This window comes from Crocuta crocuta, unplaced genomic scaffold, assembly GCF_008692635.1.
Source record: "Crocuta crocuta isolate KB4526 unplaced genomic scaffold, BGI_CrCroc_1.0 scaffold518, whole genome shotgun sequence".
Lineage (NCBI taxonomy): Eukaryota > Metazoa > Chordata > Mammalia > Carnivora > Hyaenidae > Crocuta > Crocuta crocuta.
The window spans coordinates 2632667-2658364 of NW_027530514.1; the positions used below are offsets into that span (position 1 = coordinate 2632667).

General features: G+C 35.1%; 1 protein-coding gene across 1 annotated transcript in view; it reads right to left on the reverse strand.

The window, feature by feature from the left end:
* Nucleotides 1-25698, reverse strand: part of COL19A1 (collagen type XIX alpha 1 chain) — a 313880-nt gene that overhangs the window by 211498 nt on the left and 76684 nt on the right. The window contains exons 10-11 of the mRNA XM_077767252.1: nucleotides 20711-20755; nucleotides 18279-18323 (exon numbers count right to left, since the gene is read on the reverse strand). Of these exons, the coding sequence (XP_077623378.1) occupies nucleotides 18279-18323; nucleotides 20711-20755 (90 nt within the window). The remainder of the gene's footprint in view (nucleotides 1-18278; nucleotides 18324-20710; nucleotides 20756-25698) is intronic.

Genomic DNA, 25698 nt, shown 5'->3' on the forward strand with positions numbered 1-25698 from the left:
GGAGATCACAAGAAAAGACTAGACATCTAGCTAGTAAGTTATTGGAATTTAGATCAGTAAATTTCTGCAATCAAAGAAAGAAAAGAATATTTAGATGAAGTTGCTTTAGGACTTTACCTAGAAGAAAAAACCAAAACTAAAGGCCAAATCCATTTTCCCTATTAGACTAAAATTTTCAGTTTCTATAAACTGCAAGAACAAAGAGAATAGAGAGTTTCCTGGGAAATGCTAAGCAAAAAGTAACCAAAGTCTTATTTACGCCAGCCTGAGTCCTTCAAAGGGATGTTAGCCTCTCTAATCTTTTGTCTGGAGACTTCCGATAGGTCTTTTAGTGGGATGATTGTTCCAGAAATATCAAGGTTCCCTACTATACTGATTGCTTACTTGAGTGTCAGATGGTTCCCGTACTAGGGAAGAGTAAGCTAAACATGTCAACTGAATGCTTAAAGGGAACCTCTTTATGTTGTTTCCTGGCAATTCTTCTGGTTGAGTGCTCGGCCCCAAGCTACACTTCAGTTAGTATTTAAAAAGTTATTTTCCTTTTTTTTATCCTTCTGGTGGTCCCTGTTTTTTCATTTTGTTACATAATACACTCCATCTGCTTCTCTATACATCTTGTACTTTATCCCCTCTGTGCCTTTAAATGAACTATTATCTTTGCCTCTTCCTTATTCTGGAGAAATCCTAACTGTGCTTCAAGCTTCACTAATGAATCCTTACCTAACTCACTTCCCCCTGCCAGGTAGAGTTATGCTTTCTCTCAATTTCCTTCCTATAGTATCCTTATAATCCATCAAATACTTCAAATATATTCTTTGAAAGAGTGTTTGTCATTTTCATCTCTGTTATCCTAGTGCTGAACATAGTATCTGGTACAGAGTAGGTTGTAAATGATCAAATACATGAGTTCCTGAACAAACAAATGTGTCCCCAAACCCAGTATATGCTTTGAAGGAAATTTCAATTTCATGTTACATTATAGTTGGCATCATACTACTTTGTAAATAAATTGAAGATCTTTTAATTCACTGATTCTGGCTAACTATTCTTGAGACCAAGACAGACATTAAGATAGGAGAGGACAGATAAAGGACAGATAATAATTAAGAGTTCATGAAAATTAGCTACTGGGGGTGCCTGGGTGGCTTAGTCGGTTAAGCGTCCGACTTTCGCTTGGGTCATGATCTCGCGGTTCGTGGGTTCGAGCCCCGCGTCGGGCTCTGTGCTGACTGCCAGCTCAGAGCCTGAAGCCTGTTTCAGTCTGTGACTCCCTCTCTCTCTGACCCTCCCCTGCTCACGCTGTCTCTCTCTCTCTCTCCTAGAAATAAATAAAACATTTAAAAAAAAAAAAGAAAATTAGTTACTGACTGCACTTCTCAGAATCTTGGAGAGGGAAAGGCCCAGATCCAATAATGTTTCCTCATTTAAAAAATATACATGAGTGGGGCACCTGGGTGACTCAGTCAGTTAAGTGTCCAACTTCAGCTCATGTCATGATCTCACAGCTTGTGAGTTCAAGTTCTGCATCAGGTTCTGTGCTGACAGCTGCTTCAGATTCTGTCTCCATCTCTCTCTGCCCCTCCCCTTCTCACACTTTCTCTCTCTCTCAAATATAAATAAACATTAAAATTTTTTTTAATATACATGAGTAATGAGTAAGTTGGATATTGATTCCTGGCAAGATTCTACAGTTAATTATTAAACAAATTGGTTTTGAGTTATTAGTAAAGAATAAGATGATTACCAAGAAGGTATATCATGTCAAAAACCAAAAATCACTCAAATATTATGGGTTTGACTTACTTTAATTCAGTAAGAAATTTAACAAAAGTTCTCAGGATGTCTTGGATAAGTGTGGGTTAAATTGTAATGAGGTAAGTGAATAAGTAGTTAAATATACTAATTTTATCTACATTTATATTTAGTTGTTACCTAGAAAGAATACTCCAATGGTGTAGGACAGAGATGTGCTCCAGGCCTTGTCTTATTCAATATTTATGAGTTACTCAAAGACCCACAATCTATGTATACAAAATTCATGACTGCTATAAAACTGAAAAAAAGTGACTATTGTAATAGATGTCAGAATCAAGAGTTAGAAATTGACAAGTAGGAACACCAAGCTAAAAACCACAAAATAAAAGTCGGCACATATAAATGAAAGCTTACATTCTGATTCAAGAAAAAACTGCCTGACATTAGTACTGACCTTTTATAGTTTGAGATCCATTCTAGCTCTAAACATTTGTGATTCCAGAAGTAATCTAGTTTAGTCCCCTCCTTTTATAGATAAAGACTCTGAAGTAGCCATGCAATCAGCTAAAGAATTCAGGGAGCCAAGAGCTAGGATTAGGGATCAGCTCTACTAAATACAAATTCCTTCAGTCCACTACACTGCCTGCCTTATTCAGTGCTCAAAACATGCTAGAACTTGTCTACTTGTGAACATCACACTCACTGACAAGCCACGACATCACAAGATGAAGGCGTGAGGAACAGAAACCAGAAGTGACCTAGAAACCAGAATCCACAAAGCACAACAGAAAAACCTGAAATAACAACATAGTTCAAGAGAACATACTGGCTATCTTCAATTCTCCAAAAAGTTGTCAGTCACTTGGAAGAAGGAATAATCTGAGAATGCATTTTTCCCCCAGAAGGCTAGAACTAGAATAAATTGGTCAGAATAATAGGGAATAGATCTGAGCTTAAACTAAAGAACTTGTAATTATCTTATTAGCATTAATGAGAAGAGCCTGGATAACCACCTGTGAAAATCCAAATAACAGATAAGAGTCAATGTAGATGACTCCTAAGTTCCAAAAGGAGGAACCCTCGATTTGACCTCTATCTATGGGGTGCTATTGTGTGACTCAGCCCTGTGATTTTTACCAAGACGTCAACTCTGTAAACCATCTGTATATATGAGTAAACCTTAAGTGACAGGCAGGATCACTACCAGTGAGCCCCTGGAATACAGCCAGCGGGTGAAGCCATCTGCGTTGTCACACTCCTTCCCAGGGCTGGACAAGTGCAGGTACTTAAAATAACATTCCCCAAAATGCTTGACCAAAGCATTAATGTGTTAGCATTTTGTCTTTATTTTTGATCTCATGGTATGATTATCAGCAATACATGAAGAACAAGGAAAAATGTAGAAAAAAACAAAGCAAATGTTAATTGCTTCCTGTATCTTGTCTCATTTATCCTCAACTGCAATTAGAACAGATCATTGATAGGGAGTTACTTATATGGCTTAAAGGGGACTGTGAAGATTAGCAAGGAAAAATAAGAACCAAAAATAATTTCTGTAAGTTATTAAACTAAGAAGTAATAGATGATCATAAGCCCAGACAATAACCTGTCATACAGTTAATGTACAACATCCACTTAAAACAGCAGCTGCACTAACACCTCTGTTTTCTGAGCAGCGGAATTCTGTTATTTAAGTCTGATGGGACACACTTGTTCAGCAATTACCATACAGTGAATTGCTTTTACACTGAATGTGAAAGTTCACATGCCAGTGGTTTCTAAATAAAAATAACGCACCTGTCATCTAATATTTGGTGACACTGAATTAATTATTCTCCCACCATCTGGAATCATTTCCATCAAAGAGATTTGATTAATAATGTATATTTATTAACTGAGATTTAGTGAAAACAGAAATGATGAATATTTGACGATTATGTTAAGCAGAAGCAATAGCTAGATTAATTTTTAAATCCATCCCAGGGAAAAGTATTTCTTAAACCACGTATTTTTTATTTGCTAAAAACTATGTCAGCAAACTTAAGGTACCCTTTAGTCTTAATTTAAAATGCAATCTCATTAGGGAATGCTCAGGTGTGAGGGAGAACTGTGTAATAGATGTTTTCCTTGTTTTTGAGTACAAAAAATACCCTAGAGTCACCTGTTCATGAATTCATATGTTTATATTAAAAATCCTCTTCCCTTCTCAGAGTCTCTGAAATAAAAATGGAAAGAGAATAACTTAAAAGGGGAATCAGCCTTGGATGGGATGAAAGGAAACAGGTGAGGAAAAAAAGGCACCAAGGTTCACAAGAAGCTAAGGAAAGGGGAGCATGGGGAACAGTAAAAGAGTCTAAGGCATAGGCAGACCCTGGGGAAGGGGGTTAAAACCTAGGAGTAGAAAGCTAAGACAACACCAGAGCCTGGAGTGAAGAAATAGGATAATTGGAATAAAGGTCAAAATAAAAGCAAAATCGAGACAAATTGTAAACCACCCTTTTGGAATACTCAAGCACTGATTACTGAGAAACTATCAAAAGTCACATTGTCTTGGGGCGCCTGGGTGGTTCAGTCGGTTGGGTGGCCGACTTCGGCTTAGGTCATGATCTCACTGTTCATGGGTTTGAGCCCCGCGTAGGGCTCTCTGCTGGCAGCTAGCTCAGAGCCTGGAGCCTGTTTCAGATTCTATGTCTCCCTCTCTCTCTGACCCTCCTCTTCTCATGCTGTCTCCCTCTCTCTCAGAAATCAACAAAACATTAAAAAAAATTTTTTTAAGTCACATCTTAATCATTATATAAATGAGGATCATGCCTTTTCTACTTATCTTTCATTATGTTCCCCTGAATTTCCATATTTCTTTGTCCTTAAATTACATGAAATAGTTATTGAATAAATTTCTTTAACAAAACCAGCCTAAGGTCACTATGGTCAATAGTTCCGAAGTTCCACTGAAATTGCAAGTAAAAATTATGACACAAGAATCAATAGACAACCATTAACACTACTACTAAAGATAGTGTAATATGTGGTATTAAAAGAACAGTATTATTTTATTTTACAGAATATGCAACTAAATAGTACTTGCCAAAGGCAATGTGCTTCACAAATATTGAAAAATAGAAATACATGGCCAATTTCTTCCCTGCACATTTCAGTATAATATTAAATATATTAATGTTTTATATATTGTCTTTCTTGAAATACAATTCCAAGGGTCATACATGTAAAATGAATTTTGAAAAAAACTTGTTAAATCTTTATTTTTGAAAGAGAGAGAGAGAGAGAGAGAGAAAGCGTGTGAGCAGGGGAGGGGCAGAGAGAGGAAAGCATAATCCACGTGGGCTCCAGGCTCCAGTCTGTCAGCACAGAGTCCAACATTCAAACTTACAAAGAGATCATGACCTGAGCTGAAGTCGGATGCTCAACCGACTGAGTCACCCAGGTGCTCTTGTGTAAAATGAATTTTGATATTTAACTCTACCTCATGAACTCAATAGCAGGAATCTGAAAAATTAGGGTGGATACTCTGAATGGAGGCTGAATTAAATGAATCAAAACAATAATAATCAAATACTTCAGGAGGCTGAAAAGAAACACAACTTAAACCTGTTTTCACTCATCTCCTCTAATATTAAATTAACTAATTGAATTCTTTCATGTGCTAAGCATTGTTGGTGTTGGAGATAAAGACATAGATGGATATGGTTCCCACTTTCATAAACTTCTACTCTACTGGGGGAAATGAAAAAATAAAACCCTCATGTCAGTAAATTTATAATTCTCAATTGTGATAAGTGCTATAAAGGTGAAGTGTAGTGTTCAAGGTATAATGAGAAATTATAGCAAACGGAGCTGATTTTGAGTGGAGCATCAAGGAAGCCTCCTTTGAGAAAATGACTTTCCAGATGTACTAGAGATTAGCCAAATGAAGAGAAAAGTAGTCTAAGCAGTGAGCATGCCTATGGACAGCTCTGAGGCAGAGGAGCGGTTGCAAGTTCAAAGAACTGAATAAGACTGCTGTGGCTAGAGCAGGAGGGAACGAAGGGGGGGGGGAGATGAATTCAGAGAGGCAAATAGAGGTCACAATGAAGGACTTTGTAGGATGCTAGGGACTTTGGATTTTAACTTAATAAAAAACAACTAAATATTTTATTTTTTATTTTTGTTGGGAGAGAGAGAGAGTGAGAGAGAGAGCATGTGAGTGGGGGAGAGGGCAGAGGGAGAGAGATTTTTTTTAAGTTTATTTACTTATTTTGAAGGGGCAGAGAGAGTGAGAGAGAGAGGGAGAGAGAGAATCCCAAGTAGTCTCTGTACTATTAGCACAGAGTCCAGCATGGAGCCTGATGTGGGGCTCATACTCGTGAACTGTGAGATCATGACCAGCCAAAGTTGGACGCTTAACCTACTGAGCCACCAAGGTGTTTCAAGACAGAGAGAGAGAGACAGAGAGAGACAAAGAGAATCTTAAGTAGGCTCTACACTCAGAGCCAAGCCCAACATGGGACTCAATCCCACACCCCTGGAATCATGACCTGAGCCAAAATCAACAGTCTGACACTCAAATGACTGAGCCACCCAGGTCCCCAACAACTAAATATTTTAAACACAAGACTCACATGATTCTCTATAATTTAGAGAAGGGGTGAAAGAAGAACAAGGTTGAAGAAAAGATTAGTTAAGAGCTAACTCATAAAAGATTATGACTTGGTGGTATTGGGGGATACAAAGAGAAATGGATAGATTTAAACTATAATTTGGAAATTAAAATTGGTATTGGCCAGAAATTTCAGAATATTGTTAAACAGTAATGGTGATACCTCTGTCTTATTCTTACTTTTAGTGACAATTCTCTAATTATTATATTATTATTGGCATAAGTCTGATATTCCTTAGGAAGTATAAGACATTTGCAACTCTCTGCATTAAGTGAGCTGTATTTGTACATTTCTTTCGGATCTTCTCTTGATCAATAATAGTTTCCTATCAAGAACTCATGCTTTCTTTGGATATCGGTGCATTAAGGTTTTCTTCTTCAATAATCTACACCCTTTCTAGCTACTGCCTTATTGCTGTTGTCCCCTGCACAGCCAAGTCTTGACAGGGTTTTCTGCATGCTCTTTACTTTGTCACCTGCAATTTACAATTCAGCAAACTCCAACATGGTATTTACCCTTATTATTCCACCATAATTACCTTTGGAGACAATTGACCTATGGGGTCAATTTTACATGCTCATCTAGGGAGGCAGCAAGTTAGAGCTCTGGTATTTCTTTTCAACTTTTCACCTTTTGCATTTGTTTCTTCATCTACAGAATGGAGATAATAATAGCAGGAGGTTGTTGGGAAAATTAAATGAGGTAATTTATATAACCTAAGGGAATAAAAATGCCTGCATGTAGTCAATGTTAGGTAAACATTAGCTGCTGATATTGTACCTTATTTGGCTTCTAAACAACATTTTGAAGATTTAAACACCCACTTTCTTAAACACTTTCCTCTACTTGGCAACACATTCTACTGATTTTTCATGCATTTCTCTGGATGCATATTTTCCATATTCTTCTTCCTCTACTTAACTCAGTGTTTATGTTTCTCAGCTTCTGGTCCCAGGACTTCTTCTACTTCTGATATCCCACCTATGTAATCTCACCCACTCGCATTGCTGTGTACTGACTACCCCCTCCACCCATTTGTCACATAATACAGACTTTTTTTCTGAACTCCAGGCTCAGATTTAATTAGATGCTGTACAGGCATCTCAAATGTGTGGTATAAACTCCAATCCAAATTTTTTCCTTATGATGTATGATGTCCAGAAATAAGACAATAAACTGTATCAGCACCTTCTCATCAGTTGATGCTACGTGCAAGTTATAGCTCAGATCTATCCACTCCTTTCCATTTCCACCGAACTAGCAAATTACAATCATCTCTTGCTTGCCTACTGCAGAGATCTCCTAAGTAGGGACCGTCCATTTACCCGTTCTATCCTGCATCTTTCACCAATGTGAAACAAACAGCAAGTTGTGAAACATGAAGAGAATTAAAACAATTAGAAGGGAGAAATGAAATCACTATGTGCATTTCCTATAACACTATCATATAGCTCCATTGCTTTCAATGGGAAAACAAATACAATTAATAAAATTAGCAATTGGAATCAATACAGAATTGGGCAAAGTGAACAAGCCCTAAATAAAAATATAAAAACCAAGAGCTTTCCCACATACTCACAGTCCTATTATTTCCTTCTCACCCCATACTCCTTCTTAAAAATCCCATACATCCTCTTTAAGTCAGCTGAATTGGCTTCAGAGCTTTCCAGACACAGATGATAGAACCAGAGGTGAGTAAACCAGATTCTCTATACTCAAAGTGTGAGTATGAGACCTATTCATTGCAGTTTGTTATTAGCACTGGGCTTATGAAAGAATGCAACCCAGGGGACACTAAGTATTTTTTTGCTATTTAATATAAAGCTATTCTTGCTATTTAATATTTTAGTAGTGTTTTGCTATTTAATATTAAGTTACCAGTGCACAGGCAGAGTCAGGCTATAAGACAGTCAAGAGAACAGAGCAGTTTCACAGAAAGAGACATCATGTAGCCAGAGACAAAAAAAAAAATGCAGAAAGAAGTATCTTGATTCTTGATGGCTTTTTAGTTCTTGATTCTAAACCTTCTGCTATATCCCAAATCAACATGTATATTTAACAAGAAACCAATCAAAATACCAAAGATGTTTGTATTTTGGAACTAAGAGAATTGATACTAAATTCATAAGGAAGACAAAAAAGCAAACACTCTGTCAGCATCTTATTATGTACAAGGCACTAGTTAGAATCCTTTGAATGATGATATCATTTAAGTTTCACACAAACACAATAAATAAGGAATTATATTATTCCCAGTTCAAGGATGAGGAAATCAAAGTTAAAGAGGTTACTATCCAAATTTAAATATCTAGTAAGTAGCACCATAAAGGGGTAAGACATACAAAGAAATATTTAAAAAGAAGGGCAATGAAGCTATATTTCCAGTGCTAGATATTAAAATATATAACTAAAATAATTAAAATGTGGTAGTAATATAGTAATTAACAGACAGAATAATACGTCTTATTATAAAATGATCTTATATGAATTAGTACATGATAAAGAAAATATCATGAGCAAATATGTAAGGAAATTATTAGCAGGCATGGTACTGAGGGAAAAGTTGAGTTTAATCTTCATATTATAATAGTCACTAATATAAATATTATGTAGAAGAAAGGCTTACAATATGTAAAGGCAAAACTAGAAGAAAATATGAGTGTACATTTAACTGATTTCTTGAAAGTACAAAATTTCAAAACATAGAAGTAATTAGAGAAATCAGGAAAGAAAGGCCAATTGTCAATCAAAAAATTTACAATTTCTATATATCAATATACAATAAACATTAAAGGCAAACCTTAAAATGAGAATAATATTTTATAACATATGACATAGATTTGCTATCATGTGTGTGAATGTTTAATGTGATGTAGTTAAAGTACAAGGAATAAAGAAATAGAAATTTAAAGTGAAAAAGTATTTATTGATTAAAAATTTTTAACATTTGGAAAAATGTAATACTTAAAGCTAGTGAGGGTAGAATAAAGATGCAACCACTATTTTGGAATGTTTAAACTGATTTAAAAAAACAAACTTTCAGAAAAGTAATGTGATATATATTAAGAACCATAAAAACTTCCATACTCATCAACCCATTAATTCTATTTCCAGAAATCTCATCTAAATGAAGAATAAGAGATATGTTCAAAGATGCTTGCCAAAGCATGCTAATTCTGCATTACATGTACCAGCTAAAACACATTTAAAAGAAAGCTGAAACAAAAAAAAAATTTTAAAGGCTTAAATTTCCAACAACAAGGGAATAGTCAAATAAACTATTGTATCTCCATATAGTGAAATATTATGCAATCATTAAGAGTAATACTTTAAAAGACTAATATTCATGAAATATTGAACCCTTTGATGGTTTTTCTCTTTTTATGTCTCTTTTTTTTTTTGACATTTCACTTTCTCTATAACCACTATTAAAGGATGTGGCAATAGAGGGTTAAACATATTCCACGTAATCTAGTTATTCACTAGCACTGTGAAAAATCAAGAAAATGACACACAATCAGCAACGACTAACATTAAGCCTCTAGCTTGGCTGTGGGATTACCCTTACACTTCCCAATTGCCTGCTACCATAGCTAATTGTAAGTTGGCATGGTTACTCCCATACCAATTGGCATTGGCCACAGATAAATTGCTGTGATTTTTTAAATTATAGTTATTATTCTACTCCATCTGTTCTCTTCATTTTTTGAGTCAGCTGTCAAATCAGACACATAAATCCTTCCTAAAAGTTTTAGAAGTTGTACATGTTACCAGAGTAAATAGAATAATTGCATAACACACTGATATTCAGTAGAATTTTACAAGGCGAACCAAGAGAGAATAAACAGGAAGTAAGGTGACATGTCAACAGTTGTTTTTGTGATGAGGGGAAGTGCTATATTTATAATAACAGTATTTAACATTCTTGTCTTACTTTTAAATACTAGGTATAATTGCCAAGAAAGTTTTAATAATGAAATTCTAAATATACATTTCAACTCTGACCTGTTTTTTCCAGTTGTTCTGGTCTCAATTTTATTTTAGCTAAAATTAATAAACACTTGAGACCATGTAAAAGTACCTAGTAATTCCTTGGTTTAATGATTTGATATATTGTATTTCTCTATTCCCATTCTAATTAAGAGTTTTATAATATTTTCCTCTTACACATAAAGCATCTCTATCATTTCAAATGTAAGAATATCTTTTGACACAGACTCTAAATCCCACTGTATAAACACAATTTTAACAATTATACTGTAGGTCATTGGAGAAGGAGAATAAAGTTGCTAAATCTATTCAACCTTTTTACTCTGAAGTAGAGTTTAACTGTTATATTAAAATACAAAATTTTATCTTATTTGTGTTCAATTTATTACAAAAATGGTCCCATTTTACCCCTCCATATATTCATACCTCTTGCAATATAACTTTGCATCTTGTATTATTAAGAAGTGGCATCTATTTTCCCAGCCCTTGAATCTGGGCTGGGTTTGGGACTTGCTTTGGCCAATATAATGTGGCAGAAGTGATGGCCTGCTAGTTCTGAGCTAGAGGCCTTAAAAGGACTTATATGCTTCTGCTTGCTCTCTTTGGAACCCTGCCTTAACTTTGAGAGCAAGATTGGGATAATTGTTGGAAGGTGAGAGAGTATGTGGAGTAGTCTACTAGAGCCCAACCTAGACTGGCCACCCTCAGCCAACCTGCCAGCTGAAAAGAGATATATGAAGAAACTTGGACAAGATCAGCTGACACCAAAGAATCACTAAGCTAAGCCCAGCCTAAACTGCTAAACCACAGAGTCATGAACTAAATAAATGAATGTTGTTTTGAGCCACTACGTTTTGGGTGATTTGTTACACACCAGCAGCTAACTAATATATCTTCTTCTCTTTGTTTAATTATTTAGAAGGAAGATTAGGAAGTAGTATGAGGCAAATAAAAAATAGACTTAATAATTATATCAAATCTATTTTTCTCAAAATATCAATATTTTAATTTTTTCATATTTTGGCTGTTGAGCATATTAACTTTTATCAAGCACCTTTTATTTAGTAAGCACTCATTTCACTCCTACAATAATTTTATAAAGCAGGAATTATCTTTATTTTATAGAAGAGAAGAAGATTAGAAAGAAAGCAAGAGACATGGCCAGATTCATACAGCTGGCAAGGCAGAGTTGGACTCAAAGATGGAACATAAGAAATGGGAATCCATTTTTTTCTATAATGGGTCACAATCAGTTCCATAACAAAGTGTTGAGTCTATCCTCTCTTTGGAGTGGTACTCCAAAACCTAGGAATGTGTGTTTTCTGCTGAATGACCGACATGCTACTATGCCCAGAATGTTCTGAAAAATAGTTTATGCATATTACATAGACTTATTTACTTGGGATTTTTCTCATTCTCTAACAAGTTTTAAATGGTTAAAATATCACAGCCACCTTTCTGAGTTATCAACTCAAGTTCAATGTGCAATTACCATACCAACAATTGAATGAAAATTTACCAATATAAAGAAAAATATCTTGCAGTATAAAAGGTCTAGATTTATTTGAAGCCATAATTGTTGTTTGTAGTAGCAAGTGATTACTAGTGATTGCCTGATTGACCATAATCTCATGATACTTAATGCTAGAAGTCAATATTTTGGTTGTTTACTGGTAGGAAAAATAATTTATTTATGGTACTAGTATAAAAATACTTCTAACTTCTAACCTTGGTTGTTATGAGTTGAGTATGAAGTTTAAATCAATCTATGAAAAATAAATCAGTAACATGCTACTGAATAAACTGTCCATCATTCTCACTAGCCTAGCATTTATGTATCAGGCCTACATACTATATATCACAGGTGCTAAAACATTTTTAACACTGAAAATAAAAACCAACAGAATAACAGGAAATGAATTCAGTGCCTCTGCTCTTTAACATTTACTTGACTATAAACCAAAACATGCAGATTAAGCTATGAAATAGGTAAGTAAAGACATTCTCTAGTAAGCATTTTGCATGTCTCCTATCACATCTTTAAAAGCATCCATCAAAGGCAAAAGACTTTATATCATACATAAAATCAACACTAAGTCTAAATATATATTTTATTTTAGGCTGGACTATGAAAATTTGAGTTATGTCATCTGAAAATTACCTGATGTTAATTGCTGACAGAAGAAATATAAATGATTAGATGCATGGTTTAATTATAAATAACCCCAGGTAGTTTTGGGGTAGTTAAGTATAGTCATACTCTACCTTGCATTGTAACAGACATTTTAAGAGCTTTATTCATTTGAATATCACATTTTAGACAGTATTCTACAACAATATGTTGTTAAATAAACCAACTAAAAATAGGGATCAGTTGGATGTTTTTCCAGTGGATTCTGTCAGAAAATATTTGCAACAGCTATAAAACCAGAGTAATAAATATATAAACATAATTTTCCAATTTAAATAACATTTTATGTCACATAGTATTTCAGGACTGAGATAACATTCTGGTAACAACAAGACAATAAAAATCACAAGTCACTCAAAATTTATAGCAACCAGTTTCCCAAAGTTTTAAGAGCTGAATTAAAGCAGGAACCATATGCATTCATTAATTTTGTGGTTGCATTTATTATTATCAGTTTAACTCAGAGTGGATGAAAAGCTCAGTAATCAAGATGATCAAAGTAGGTGATGGTCATGCATTTAAATAACAGCAAGTCAGAACCTGCTTACCCGTGAACACTCTTGGCTACAGAATGTCAAACGTTGGATACTGTCCACATCTCCCTGAGCCAGATGGTTTATCAGGAAAAGAGCATTTGATTGTCCTTTTTCTTTTCACTAAACTTAAGAAATCTTTAAGGATAAGACCATTTCAATTCATCAAATGGAAAAGTTCCACACTAGCTGAAACATCTTAGTTCTTGTAAGGATTTGCTACATATGTACCTACGTTAACTTAAATGTCATTCTGAATGAACAAAACTGACTACATTTTAGCTAGAAAATACAGAGAAAATGTCAGGAAAATTGTGCCATGAGCAGCAGTTACCCGACTGGATGTTTCTCTCTCATAATCAAATGATACTTAGCAATAAAGATTGGCAGAATCGAGCTTAACAATGAAAAAATCAATTTTTAAACTAAGTCTGGGGCTCCTGGGTGGCTCAGTCAGTTAAGGATCTCTTTTCTTTTTAAATTCTTTTTAATGTTTCTTTATTTTGAGAGACAGAGTGTGAGTGGGGGAGGGGCAGAGAGAGAGGGAGACACAGAATCTAAACCAGGCTGTAGGCTCTAAGCTGTCAGCACAGAGCCCAATGCGGGGCTCAAACTCATGAACCATGAGATCATGACCTGAACTGAAGTCGGATGCTTAACTGACTAAGCCACCCATGTGCCCCAAGTATCTGACTCTTGATTTCGACTCAGGTCATGATAACAGTTGTGAGATTGGGCCCCATGTCAGGCTCCATGCCTAGCATGCCTGGCATGGAGCCTGCTTAAGATTCTCTCTCTCTCCCTCTCCCTTTGCCCCTCCTACCCTGCTTATGCTCTCTCTCAAAGACCAAAAAAAAAATTTAAATTAAATTAAACTAAACAAAAAATTATGTTAGGGTTTGAATGACAATATAAAAGCAAGATACATCACATGATTTGAAGCAATTACTTAAAAATATTGAATACTATAATGAAGCAGACGTTTACATTTGCTTTTCTTTTTGCTTCTTCTTTTCATAAATGTAACCTAATAATATCTCTACTTTGACAAAGGCCTAAAGTAAAAACCTAGGCTCAGGGTTTAGGTTTATATAAAACCTAATAATCTTCAATGAAATGAAGATCACTTTAATCTTCTGCTAAGTTGCCTTTTTTCTAATATGATAGTTAGAACTTAGTTCACGTATTTACATTTGGTCATGTATTTACAGTTTGGCTTGTATCACTGCCAGGAAGATTGACACAGTACAGGGGTAACTGTCAACTCAAGAGTGCATTCTCCATTTGTTCACTAGAGTAGCCCATACAAAACCTGCAAGCCCTAAAAGAAGGGATGCTTAGGAGCACTCCTAAAGAAACAGAGAAACCAGAACACAGACCCTAGCTGTGGGTATATTCCTCAGTCAGAATATAGACCTCTTCCCTCCTGCCTCATGAGGCATGCTGTTAGCATCAAAGGATACTTGAGTGATGCTCACCTGCCTTTAGCGACAGGCAATGGGGTAGTGGATGGGTTCATTCCTATACATTTAAATGTTAAACCAGAGAATAGTGAACCTGAAAATAGCTGTCTTCAGGGAGAGTCCTGCCAGCGTAAGTAATGTGAGAAAGAACCAGTCCTTCAAATGATTTTCACTTCTGGACTGAATTGTGCTTGCTGAGCTAATACAGGAGTTTCTTTCCTATCATAAGTTGCTATAGACTCATGCATATACTTTCAAATGAGGTCCTCTCTACTTGTTCACATTTCATGAATTCTTCTCTGGACCAAAGATACCACATCAGACATCTTGAGGAAACATTTGATCAGTCTGGCTTAAGAATTAAACTGGCTTGGAGGGTGGTTTTGTAGCCATAAAGGAAAATAGAAGATTTATCTACTTTGTTTATACTGGATTATAGAAATACCCCATAGTGAAGGGTGCCTGGGTGGCTTAGTCAGTTAAGCATCCAACTTTGGCTCAGTTGAAGGTTCTTGTGGTCCGTAAGTTCAAGCCCCACATTGGGTTCTGTGCTGACAGCTCAGAGCCTGGAGCCTGCTTCAGATTCTGTGTCTCACTCTCTCTCTCTCTCTGCTCCTCCCCCCACTCATGCTCCGTGTGTCTCTCTCTGTCTCTCAAAAAATAAACATAAAAAAAATACCATATAGTGGTATCGCAACTATGAAGATACCTGAAGATCATTACATAGCATTTTCTCTTTGACAGTTGACCAATGTTTTCTTATTCAACTGGTAGACATGTGGCTTTGGTAGGTAAGACATCTCTGAACACCAACAACTTCCTGAATTCTTTTGTTTTACAACTAGTGAATTGTATCATTCAAAACAAATTGTAAACACAGTAAAGGCTACAATAAGGCAGTTAAAGAGGAAAGGTAAGTCTTATTGTAATATAGTCTTCCACAAAGAATTGAAATTCAATTTAAATTGTCTTTTAGGGAGTGGGGGAATGGGCAAAATGGTGTAGGGGAGAGGGAGGTATAGGCTTCTGTGGAACAAATAAGTCACAGGATGAAAGGTACAGCATGGAGAATAAAGTCAATGGTATTGTAACAGTGTTGTATGGTGACAGATGGTAGCTACACTTGAGGTGAGCATATCTTGAGGTATAGACTTGTTGAATCACTATGTCGTACACCTGAAACTAATATAATACTGCATGTCAACTATACTGTAGAGGCCGCTTTTAGGCCACAGGCTTGAGTAATGGAAACTTGAGCAAGGCAAAGGGCCCACAGTGACTACCCAGCTGAATGCAAACAAGCTCATTAAGGCATAGGTCCTAACCAATCAATGGGCTACTTACAACCAGACACAGTTCCTAAGATTACCAAAATAGGTAAAATTCCCTATGTCTCCATACTCCCCTACCCCACTCTATAACTATAGCCTTTCACTACCTCCACATTGCAGACAGTCTGTTCTTTGCTGTTCTGCCCATTGCTCCTTTGCAGTGTATTCAATAAACTTTTATCTCTTTTGTTCTGCCTTGGATGAGTTCTTTCACCACACCCACCACCTGCCCCCACCCAACTGGGATGCCCACATACACTTCAATAAAAAAATTAAAAACAGATACATAAAGCAGTTTTTGTTCAGAAAACAAATTATGTTGTAAGTAGTACAAGAATTTCATGCTTGTGTCACATGGAAATGAGTGCTTCACATACTTATTTAATAATCTAGAAACAGTTTCTAATCTGGAAGTGAAAAGTTGACATTAATTATTTATCTTATGGAAAAATACATGTGGTCACAGGTCAGAATATGTAACATGCAACACTGAAAAAACTCAAACATATGCTATGAGGCAGAATATATTTTTATTTTTATTTTTATTTTTTTTATTTATTACATTTAGAATATATTTTTATTATACAGGTTATTATATTAATTTTATATATGGTTATTAGCTATTTGAATTATAATTCTCATTCAAGGTATAGTCTTTTCTATTTGATGCTTTATTTCTTGATGTTGTCTCCATCATTCTCCATAAATATTTTTTGCAGGCAATTGTTAATAGGTATGAGGAACTAGAAGGGAACTCTAATACATATAACCATATTGGATGGTTTTCTATACTTCATAGCCAGTGAGAATCTATTACTGAGTAATACCAACTATGTTTTTAAAATATCAAAATAACCACTAAGATTTTAGTGAGATGGTGACTTTAAATGACAGAGAATTTATCTTTCCTTGCTTATTCTTATTCCTACATGTAAAGTTTCATTAATAAAACAGGAACATGTATAATTAAAGTATTTATTCAAAGACAATGACTGCCATTCTAAAACAAAAATATTCAAAAGATCCCTAAGAAGAGAGATCCACTTTTTAAAAAATAGTCATTTAATGGAATTCTCCTGAATTATATGATTATTATATGGCTGTCCTTTTACTCACAGTTCTATGAGGAAAAGTAATTAGCAAGTAGCTTACATCATGTATAATTTGTCTTACAATTATTATGGATGCTCATTCTATTTAAAATACTTATGGAAGAAGCAACTGATCACGGCCCAGAAAACTAAATACAGGCAACACTGTCTAATTTGAGATTATCTCTCCCCCTTCCCTTATTCTGGTTGTCCAATTACATGACATTTTATGAAACAAAGGGATGGTACTGTTTTTGTTCTATTTAAAAATAAAACGGGACTTATGAAATGCAAAAGGACTCAAATGATTGTCTGGAGGGAAATTTTGGATGACTAACTAAGGCACTTCTATTCTCTGTACTTTCAGGAGAAGGCTGTAAATTTGTAAAACAAAGACTGAATATCGGGTTAACTGCTTCCCTCAGCATCAATCTGGAGCTCTATCCACAGTTTTATTTGCCTCTGAGTCTGGTAAACTTGCAGAGTTTAAGGAGTTTACTACAACCCAATCTGGGATATTGCACAATCTCTCTGGTTTTTCTACAACTTCCCCTCCCTTTTAAGCCATCCCTTCATGGGCGCCTGAGTACCACAGTTGGTTAAGCAACCAATTCAGGTTAAGCGTCCAATTCTTGCTTCTTAGGTCATAATCACAGTTTGTGAGTTTGAGCCCTTCACTGGGCTCTGCACTAATGGTGTGGAGCCTGCTTGGGATTCTGTAGTTCCTTCTCTCTGCCCCTCCCTCTCTTGTGCTCTCTCAAAATAAATAATAAAAATAAACTTAAAAAAATAAATAAAAATAAACTAGCCCTTTATTTTAACTCTTTCAAACTATTCTATTTTCACATCTTTTTTTCTGTTTGGCCCTATTACAGTTCTTCTTATTCATTTCCTGAGGAAAAATTCCACTGATAAACTAGGCATACATGTAAGCAAAACATTTATTTAAAGACTTAGACACTTAGTGCATCAGGGATGTGATAGCACACAAATATAATGCTTAATAAATGTTTTAATCACTTATATATCAATGAACTGCATTTCATGAGAAATATTTAGATAAAACTATTGTCCAAACAAGCTTAGAAAGATTTCTGAAAATCACTAATATATCAAGTCTAATTTAAGTGAAATAAATATTTTAAGTTTTTTTTCTACAAAATTACTGAATTCTGGATATAGAAAGTATAAGAGAAGTAAGATATTCCATTTCAAAATATTTTAATGAACACTATTTTTATTGATGCTTATGTAATGAGAGATATTTACCTTTTCACCAATTTCTCCTTTGCTGCCTTCAAAACCTTGCTCTCCCTGTAGAAGAGGAATATGGTATATATAATAATAGGAACACTACTTTTAATATACACAATTATTACAATAATAATGATAATGTTTCTAATAACTATAAATAAAAACCATTTCTAATACATAAATTTTTAAGCCAGACAAATTTATTAACACAGACAAAATTTAAATATTCCTAAATACTAAAGAGTACAAGCCAGAGCTTCACTATAGTACATTCAATGCAATGTCATCTCCATAAACCCGAATTTCTCCATATACTGTACCTTTCTCAGAGGTGTTTTGAGATTTGAATTCATCAACATAGTGCCTGGCACTGACTAAGTTAGCCATTACTGTTATTATTACTATTACTATTATTTATTTCACTAGATCTAGTAGAAAAGCCTTCTAATGTTGACTTCTATGGAATACCATTCCAGTGGGAGCTGTTTGATGAATGAGAGTTCAGGTCTGAACCCTGAGTCCTGGCTCCAGCTCTGACACCTGAGCTGTACACGTTCTTTACCCCCCAGATCTCCTGCCTCTCAGTCACAGAAAGGAGGCTGGCAATTGTAGGACTGCTGGCTTTCAACCACCATAATTATTCCAAAAGGTGTAAGTCTCCTATTCCTCAACTAAATCCCTCTCTGACCTGACAAGTTTATTTTCCCACTTAATTCCAAAGATATTTATAGTACTGATGTTTGATTCATATATTCAAACAAATATTCACTGAATGTCAAGTACATGTCAGGCACTCCAGGCAACATAGCCAGCAAGTGAATGCTGGAGACAGGTCATCCTCACCCTTCCACCCACAAGATGCACTCAGTAAACGAAATATTTCCTGAGTGCACAGAGACAAGGATGAAGGGTTTCTTATCTCCAGTTTTTTTCTATAATGCTGCAACAAGGTGACACTTGACACAATTAAAATTCATGTTAGAAGCACACTGCCAGGATTTTACTATAAGTATAGTCTCTGTGTAAAGATTATAAATAACATGTGTAATCAAATATATGTATATGTGTACATATATATGCACACATACATGTATGATTAAACTATTATTTCTGCTTCATTTGCCCTTAAAAAGGGTACCAGGAAGACAAAAGGTTAGTATTTGGGTATATGTGCCACTGAATGTATGGTCTATCTTTATTCGACCATTTTTCCTACAATATAGACTTTAACTTGATCTGTTAATTCAAGCTGACATCGAAGCTGCTACACCCCCCAGTACATCAGTCACAATGTCAGCATGATGCAGCCACCACAAACAGCTGCTGGAAAGTCCAAAACTATTTCCCAGCAGATAAATCTGCACATCCTTTGGCTTACAACTCAACTCACAGATGCAGCACATGCTACCCACATGCTAATGGGTTTTGTCTAGAGTTGCTGTGAAGAAATTCAGAAGCTTGCCATTTTATCGCTGCCAGTTCAATCTTATTATCTTTATCAAGCCAAGTAAGAGAAGGTTTTTCAAACACCATACCTATAAATAAGTGCACATCTTTTTTTTTTAATGGTAGTTTTTAGCTACAGAGAAAAACCTAGATGCTATAGTAACTTCTGACATCTTGTTGTTAAGACCTGTAAAACTTCCAGAGCATAGAAATGATATGGTTGGCCTGGGTGGACATCTAATATTACTTTAGTAATGCTCTCCCCTGTGGTGGGATTATCTGAGTGGTATCATGACAGCTGGCCCCACCTGAAGTGGCTCCCCATCCCTCTAGGAAACTGGAATAGACCAGTCTCTGTGCTTCCAGCAATGCTGGTCACACTCCTTTCCAGGAGAAGAAAGAGACCTGCGATAATGAAAGGGTATGAGTGAAGTTCACCTTGGTAAAGAGAGAGATAGTAGGCACAGAAACAAGCAGCCTAGTCAAGGCAAAAATCTTTATTTATTATGAGTTTGTTATTCTGAAAGATATTTTTTGAAGAGATTAGTTTTAGCATCTTTGTAACATTTAATATTCTATGACAGTGTAACTATTATGTTTAGCCAACCTGGGATATACAACAAGAAGATAAGAAAGAACCAAATACAGTCAAAGGTGGTAAAAATTGTTCACTCTTCATTTTAGACTCTGATAACAGTGAAAACACATCTAGGGCAGCTCTGTACACTCCACTGGCCCCCAGAAAGCATGATCATTGACGTCTCTGGGGATGCTAGCATGTTGCTAAAGCTCTCTGATAAAGCTCTCTCCTAGAAGGATTCCTTTGAGAAGGGATTATTTCCATGGGTTCTCTTTGAAAGACTGATTAGTGGCTTTCTAAGAGTCTTTCAGAGAATTAAGTTTCATCAAATAAACTTTTTGAGTCTTCACTCTACCATGTGCAGATTCAATTTTTAAGATGTTATACTCTTAACTTATATAAACATTCGAAAACTCTTTACCTTTTGACCAGGTAAGCCTGGAGCTCCATGTAAACCATTTTCACCCTAAAAGATGTATAGAAAAAAATCTTATTAGCTACAAAAAACAAATGAATAAAGACAATTTTGCAGTCTTGAAGAATTAGTTCTAGCATTGTGCGGAAATGTAGCTTAATACTGAACATCTATCACATTCAGGGGCTTTCCATCTATCCCTCCTTATCTTAACAACTATAGAGTTAGTACTTCAATTTTACAAAATAAGAAAATAGTCTTCGGGGGCCTGGGTGGGCTCAGGAAGTTAAGTGTCCAATTCTTGATTTTGGCAAAGGTCATGATCTCATGGTTCGTGAAATTGAGCCCTGCATTGGACTCTATGCTGGCAGCATGGAGCCTGCTTGGGATTCTCTCTCTCTCCACTTCTCTCTCCCCTCTCTCTCTCTCTCTCAAAATAAATAAATAAACCTAAAAAAAGAAAAGAAAGAAAACAGAGTATCTGAGTCATGTTCAGGGTCACCCAACTTGTGGCACTACCTGAAATTCCAATCAGGTCTCTCTAGTTCCACAGCTATTTAGTATCCCTTATTTCATGTTCTCTTTTCAAACATCTGGACATATTATTAAAGTCTGGCATAGGCTTTATATGGGCTATGAATTGTTCTTATAACAAATCTATTGGGTAGATACTGTTATGATCATCTTAGAACAGATGAACACACAATCTTACACATTATAAGAGATAGAAATGGAATTCAAACACATACACTTCAGCTCTGTGCACATAACCACCTCCCTAAACTGGCTCAGGGAAAAGATTTAATTCTGGCTTGTACGTGACCTCATCTAAAAACTGAATATATCTATACATCCATTATAGATATGTATAATATCTATTATAGCTATAGACATACAGATATGTATGTAAACATGTGTATCTGTGTGTATATTTCTATATACACACTCATATCTGTTGATTGCCTTTAAATCAATTTTGAAGACAAACCCAATGCTATTTTACTTGAAACAACTGCTTATAAGAATTTTTAGTTCTTTTCATTCATCTGGTTCCTGTCTTGAGTAAAAAGGTTTTCAGCTGATGCTTATCAGTTCCCATTACTGGAATTCGTGGGTCATTTCTTTGACAAGCTTGGTTTGTAAACGGCACACCAGCTAGAATAAGATATTCATGGAAGGATGTACACATTCTTCATGGAGGCTTAGGAATTTTGCTGCTTATAGGAATTGACTTGACTCCTGAGTTTGCGAGTTTAGGCAGCTCAAAATAATTTTAACAATTCCATTGATCTACTTTATTTCTAGAAAACATTTATAAGTAATTTATAAGACAACAATTTTTCAGCATTACCTAGAATGAGGTTACATATGATTTCTTAGAAAAGATTTAAAAGAAAAAAATCACACCTTCAAAAGTTAAAATAGCATTAATATATTCTAAATATAAAGAGATCATTATTATTTAATTAATACATTTTGAAAAGGCTTAGTCATTTTTAACAGAGTTGTACCACTATATACAGACACACATATTATTTTAAAGCCAAGGGCTGTTCTTAGATTAAGTTATCTAAGTTTTCCACAGTAGAACTACTATCATCATAAAATATACTAAACAGTAAAGGCAAAATTTTGTTCCTAAGTATAATTAAGTGTTGAAGCATTAATAAAATACAATGTACTTATCTATGTAATAAACGTATTTATATTATTTAAAACATCTTTATAGTTCTAGACCTCAGGGATGATTATACAAATATATTAGAAACTTCTCATTTATTTGATAAAGTGATAGTAAAAGCACATTCAGTATTTGACGCCAGGGAACATTCAGTGGAAATCGAGCTTCAGTTACTCATCGCAGAAGTATGTCCACTTGTCCATAAGGAGCAGAATTATTTTCAATGGTTGGTCTAATATAATGTTTTATATCATATTACAAGTTACACTTGATAACAAGATATGGCATGTAATCCAATAAAGTACACTGATACAGTATACACTGCCAAAAATAATTTTTTGGAGGAAAAAAAGTAGTGACAGTATCTCCTTTTTCTTTGCTCACAGCCCACTGCTATGTACTATGTGCTCCAAGTACTAGCACCTAAATTCCCACTTCTGGCACATGTCAGTTTAGGGCTCCACTCAGAAACACTGCTAACTGGATACCAAAAATCACTAAAGCTGTGATATTAAGACTGATGGACACTGATTTCATGATTACTGCAATTAAAATGTTGTATTTTCCTATGGCCAGTGTTCACTGCTCCCCACTCTTTCCTGACTAGGAATTTGTTTTGTAAACTTAATCCTAAATTCCCAGATAACCTCATGGACACCAACTGATTACTCTCCCAGGAAAAAGTCAGCTTCACACACCAGCAGGTACAAGATTTTCAAATTGAATGGAGACTACTGAAGCTTAAAGTTTGCAACACCCTTTTTATTTCCTTGTTGCTGATTTTCTTGAAGTTATCAGAGATGTGCCATTTCAAAACTTTTAATAATTTTAAACCATTTGTCATTTTTTCTAGTTTCTAAGGGATAAATTAGTATATTTGTTTTTGTTCATATCCACCACTCCCCTTTCCCCAAAAAAGGTTTGTTAAGTAGCATAAAAATTAAAGATTATATTCAAAACCTAACACAGCTTAAGGTCAACAGAATTCTACCTGGATGGGTGGACATTAGCTGCTTTTTCTGGACTCTTGCTGTTCCTCTTTCCTCCCCATATCAGCAGAAAAAGAGAAATAAGAAGCTTCTCCTTTGGCTTCTGATCAATATTTTAGTGCATTATTGACAGAAAATTACAATCAATGTTTCTCATAGCTATCAGAATGTTCCAAACTTCTTTCTGAGGCATATACTTTCTATTATAGGTTTTTCCATCAAAGGGCTTGTGTCCTTTTCCTTTTACAAATTCAAGCTACAGAAGGACAAGTGAAAGAATATGTGTGATACAGAGGAGGGCCAAACCTAACATTGCTGCTGATAGCACGGTTGCCGTGTTATTACTGTAATGCATAGCCTATCTTCCAACTTCACAGAGCAATCTAAAGCACCCTTTCCAGAATTCAAAGTAACCTCTTAGGGAAGCTTTTGGAAAAAAACTTAGGTGTGATTTAGGGCCAGCTGGTAGCTTTCTGAAAAACTGATCAAAGGATTTCATTTTACCTTCTTTTTATCACTGCACATTTCCCTGAAGTAAGCACAGCTAGGCATAAAAGATAAATTATTAGTTTTCCTGATTCCTTTGACATTGGAATCTATGTCTTTTCTTATTATGCAGGAAATACAGGTTGTCTGAAGGACACTGGATAAGAAATCACATTCCCCAGGGTTATGGTTTATAAAGCTAGTCCCAAAGAGAACAAGCAAAGAAAGGCAGATTAAACAAGTAAATGAAAATTTACTTTTAAATTACTACCTAATCTACCTACTAACCTAATTAGGTAATTTAAATTACCTAATCCCAGAAAATAGAAAGTTATATATTATGTTGTGGTGATTTTTTTCTGTTTTGGTTTGAAGAGTTAGGCATTCACCCTCTGATTTAAAAGTCTGAGATGTGGAGCGCTTGGGTGGCTCAGTCAATTGAACACCTGACTCGGGTTTGGTTCAGGTCATGATCTCACAGTCGTGGGAGCAAGCCCTACAATGAGCACTCTGTAAAGCCCTGTGTTGAGTCCTGTGTAGAGCCTCTCATGGACTCTGTGCTGGCCTTGGAGCCTTCGTGGGAGTCTCTCTCCCCTCTTTGCCCCCTCCCTACTTGTGTGCACACACGTACTCTCTTTCTCTCACACAAAAGATTTAAGAAAAAAAAAAACATTAAAAAAAGAGACTGAGATCCTACTATAATACTGTTTCTATATTTAAAAATTTAATGTGTCCTATTATTTCATTTTACAGTACATTTTCCAGGAACTTAATCTCCTTTACAAATATAATATACACTTGGAAATATATCAGTATTTTCCTACTAATTAACTCATATTCATTAACAGAAAATTTACTTAAATTGAATGTTGAGTGCAATAGCTGGAAGAAATATCTGAAATGGAACGCCAGAATTCTAGCATGAAAACCAATAAAAGAGGCAGATAAAGGTAAATCTAATTTTGATTTTGTGTATCACTAACTTGACCTCTATGTTTCTGACTATATGCTTTACTCAGGATATAATATTCAGAAATTGAATTTTATGGTTCTTAAACTGTTGCCACTCAGCTAAGTATTTCAGGAAATAAAATATATATGTCCTATTTTTTTTTCAGACATCTCATACAATCTAAGTATTTTATTTCAGGGAGGATTATATTTTACTTCTATTTTCTTGGACTTCAATCCAAGAAGTAAATCATCAAGTTAAAAACTGTATACCTTATAGGGTTTAAAACTTCAAACTTTTTGAGTCACTCATATTTATTGGATCCTTAATGCAGCAAACACATGAGGATATATTATCATATTACTGTTCAGGATAAGACAAATTTATATCATTCTTAACCATAAAATGAGTGAGGTCCTATTATTACTTATTGTTATGGGTCATTTCAAAGAAAGGAAAACCAACCCACTGAAGGTAATATACAGTTGATACATGTCTAAATCATAGTAATGTAAATATGGGGAGTTAGTAGTAGCTGAATCCAACATCTACTGTCTCAAAAACTATTAACTTGAATATAAACGTATTGGGGACACAAGTATATGCAGGTGCACATACCTAGAAAATGAGCAGGATGGGCAGTCTTACATATAAGGGGCAAGAATAAATTCATACATTTTTATCCACCACCTCTGTTAAAACATTTGTCAAAGTGCTGAATCTACTGAAAACTTCAGTAGTCAGACACTTTTGCTGTTTAATTTGTATTTTGGAAAGCAGAACAAAAAATTACTATACGTAAATAATGCAATAGTGCTTTCTGAACTCAAATTAACCTTCCCCAAATTTCTGCCCATTTGTCTTTTTTTTAAGTTTATTTATTTCT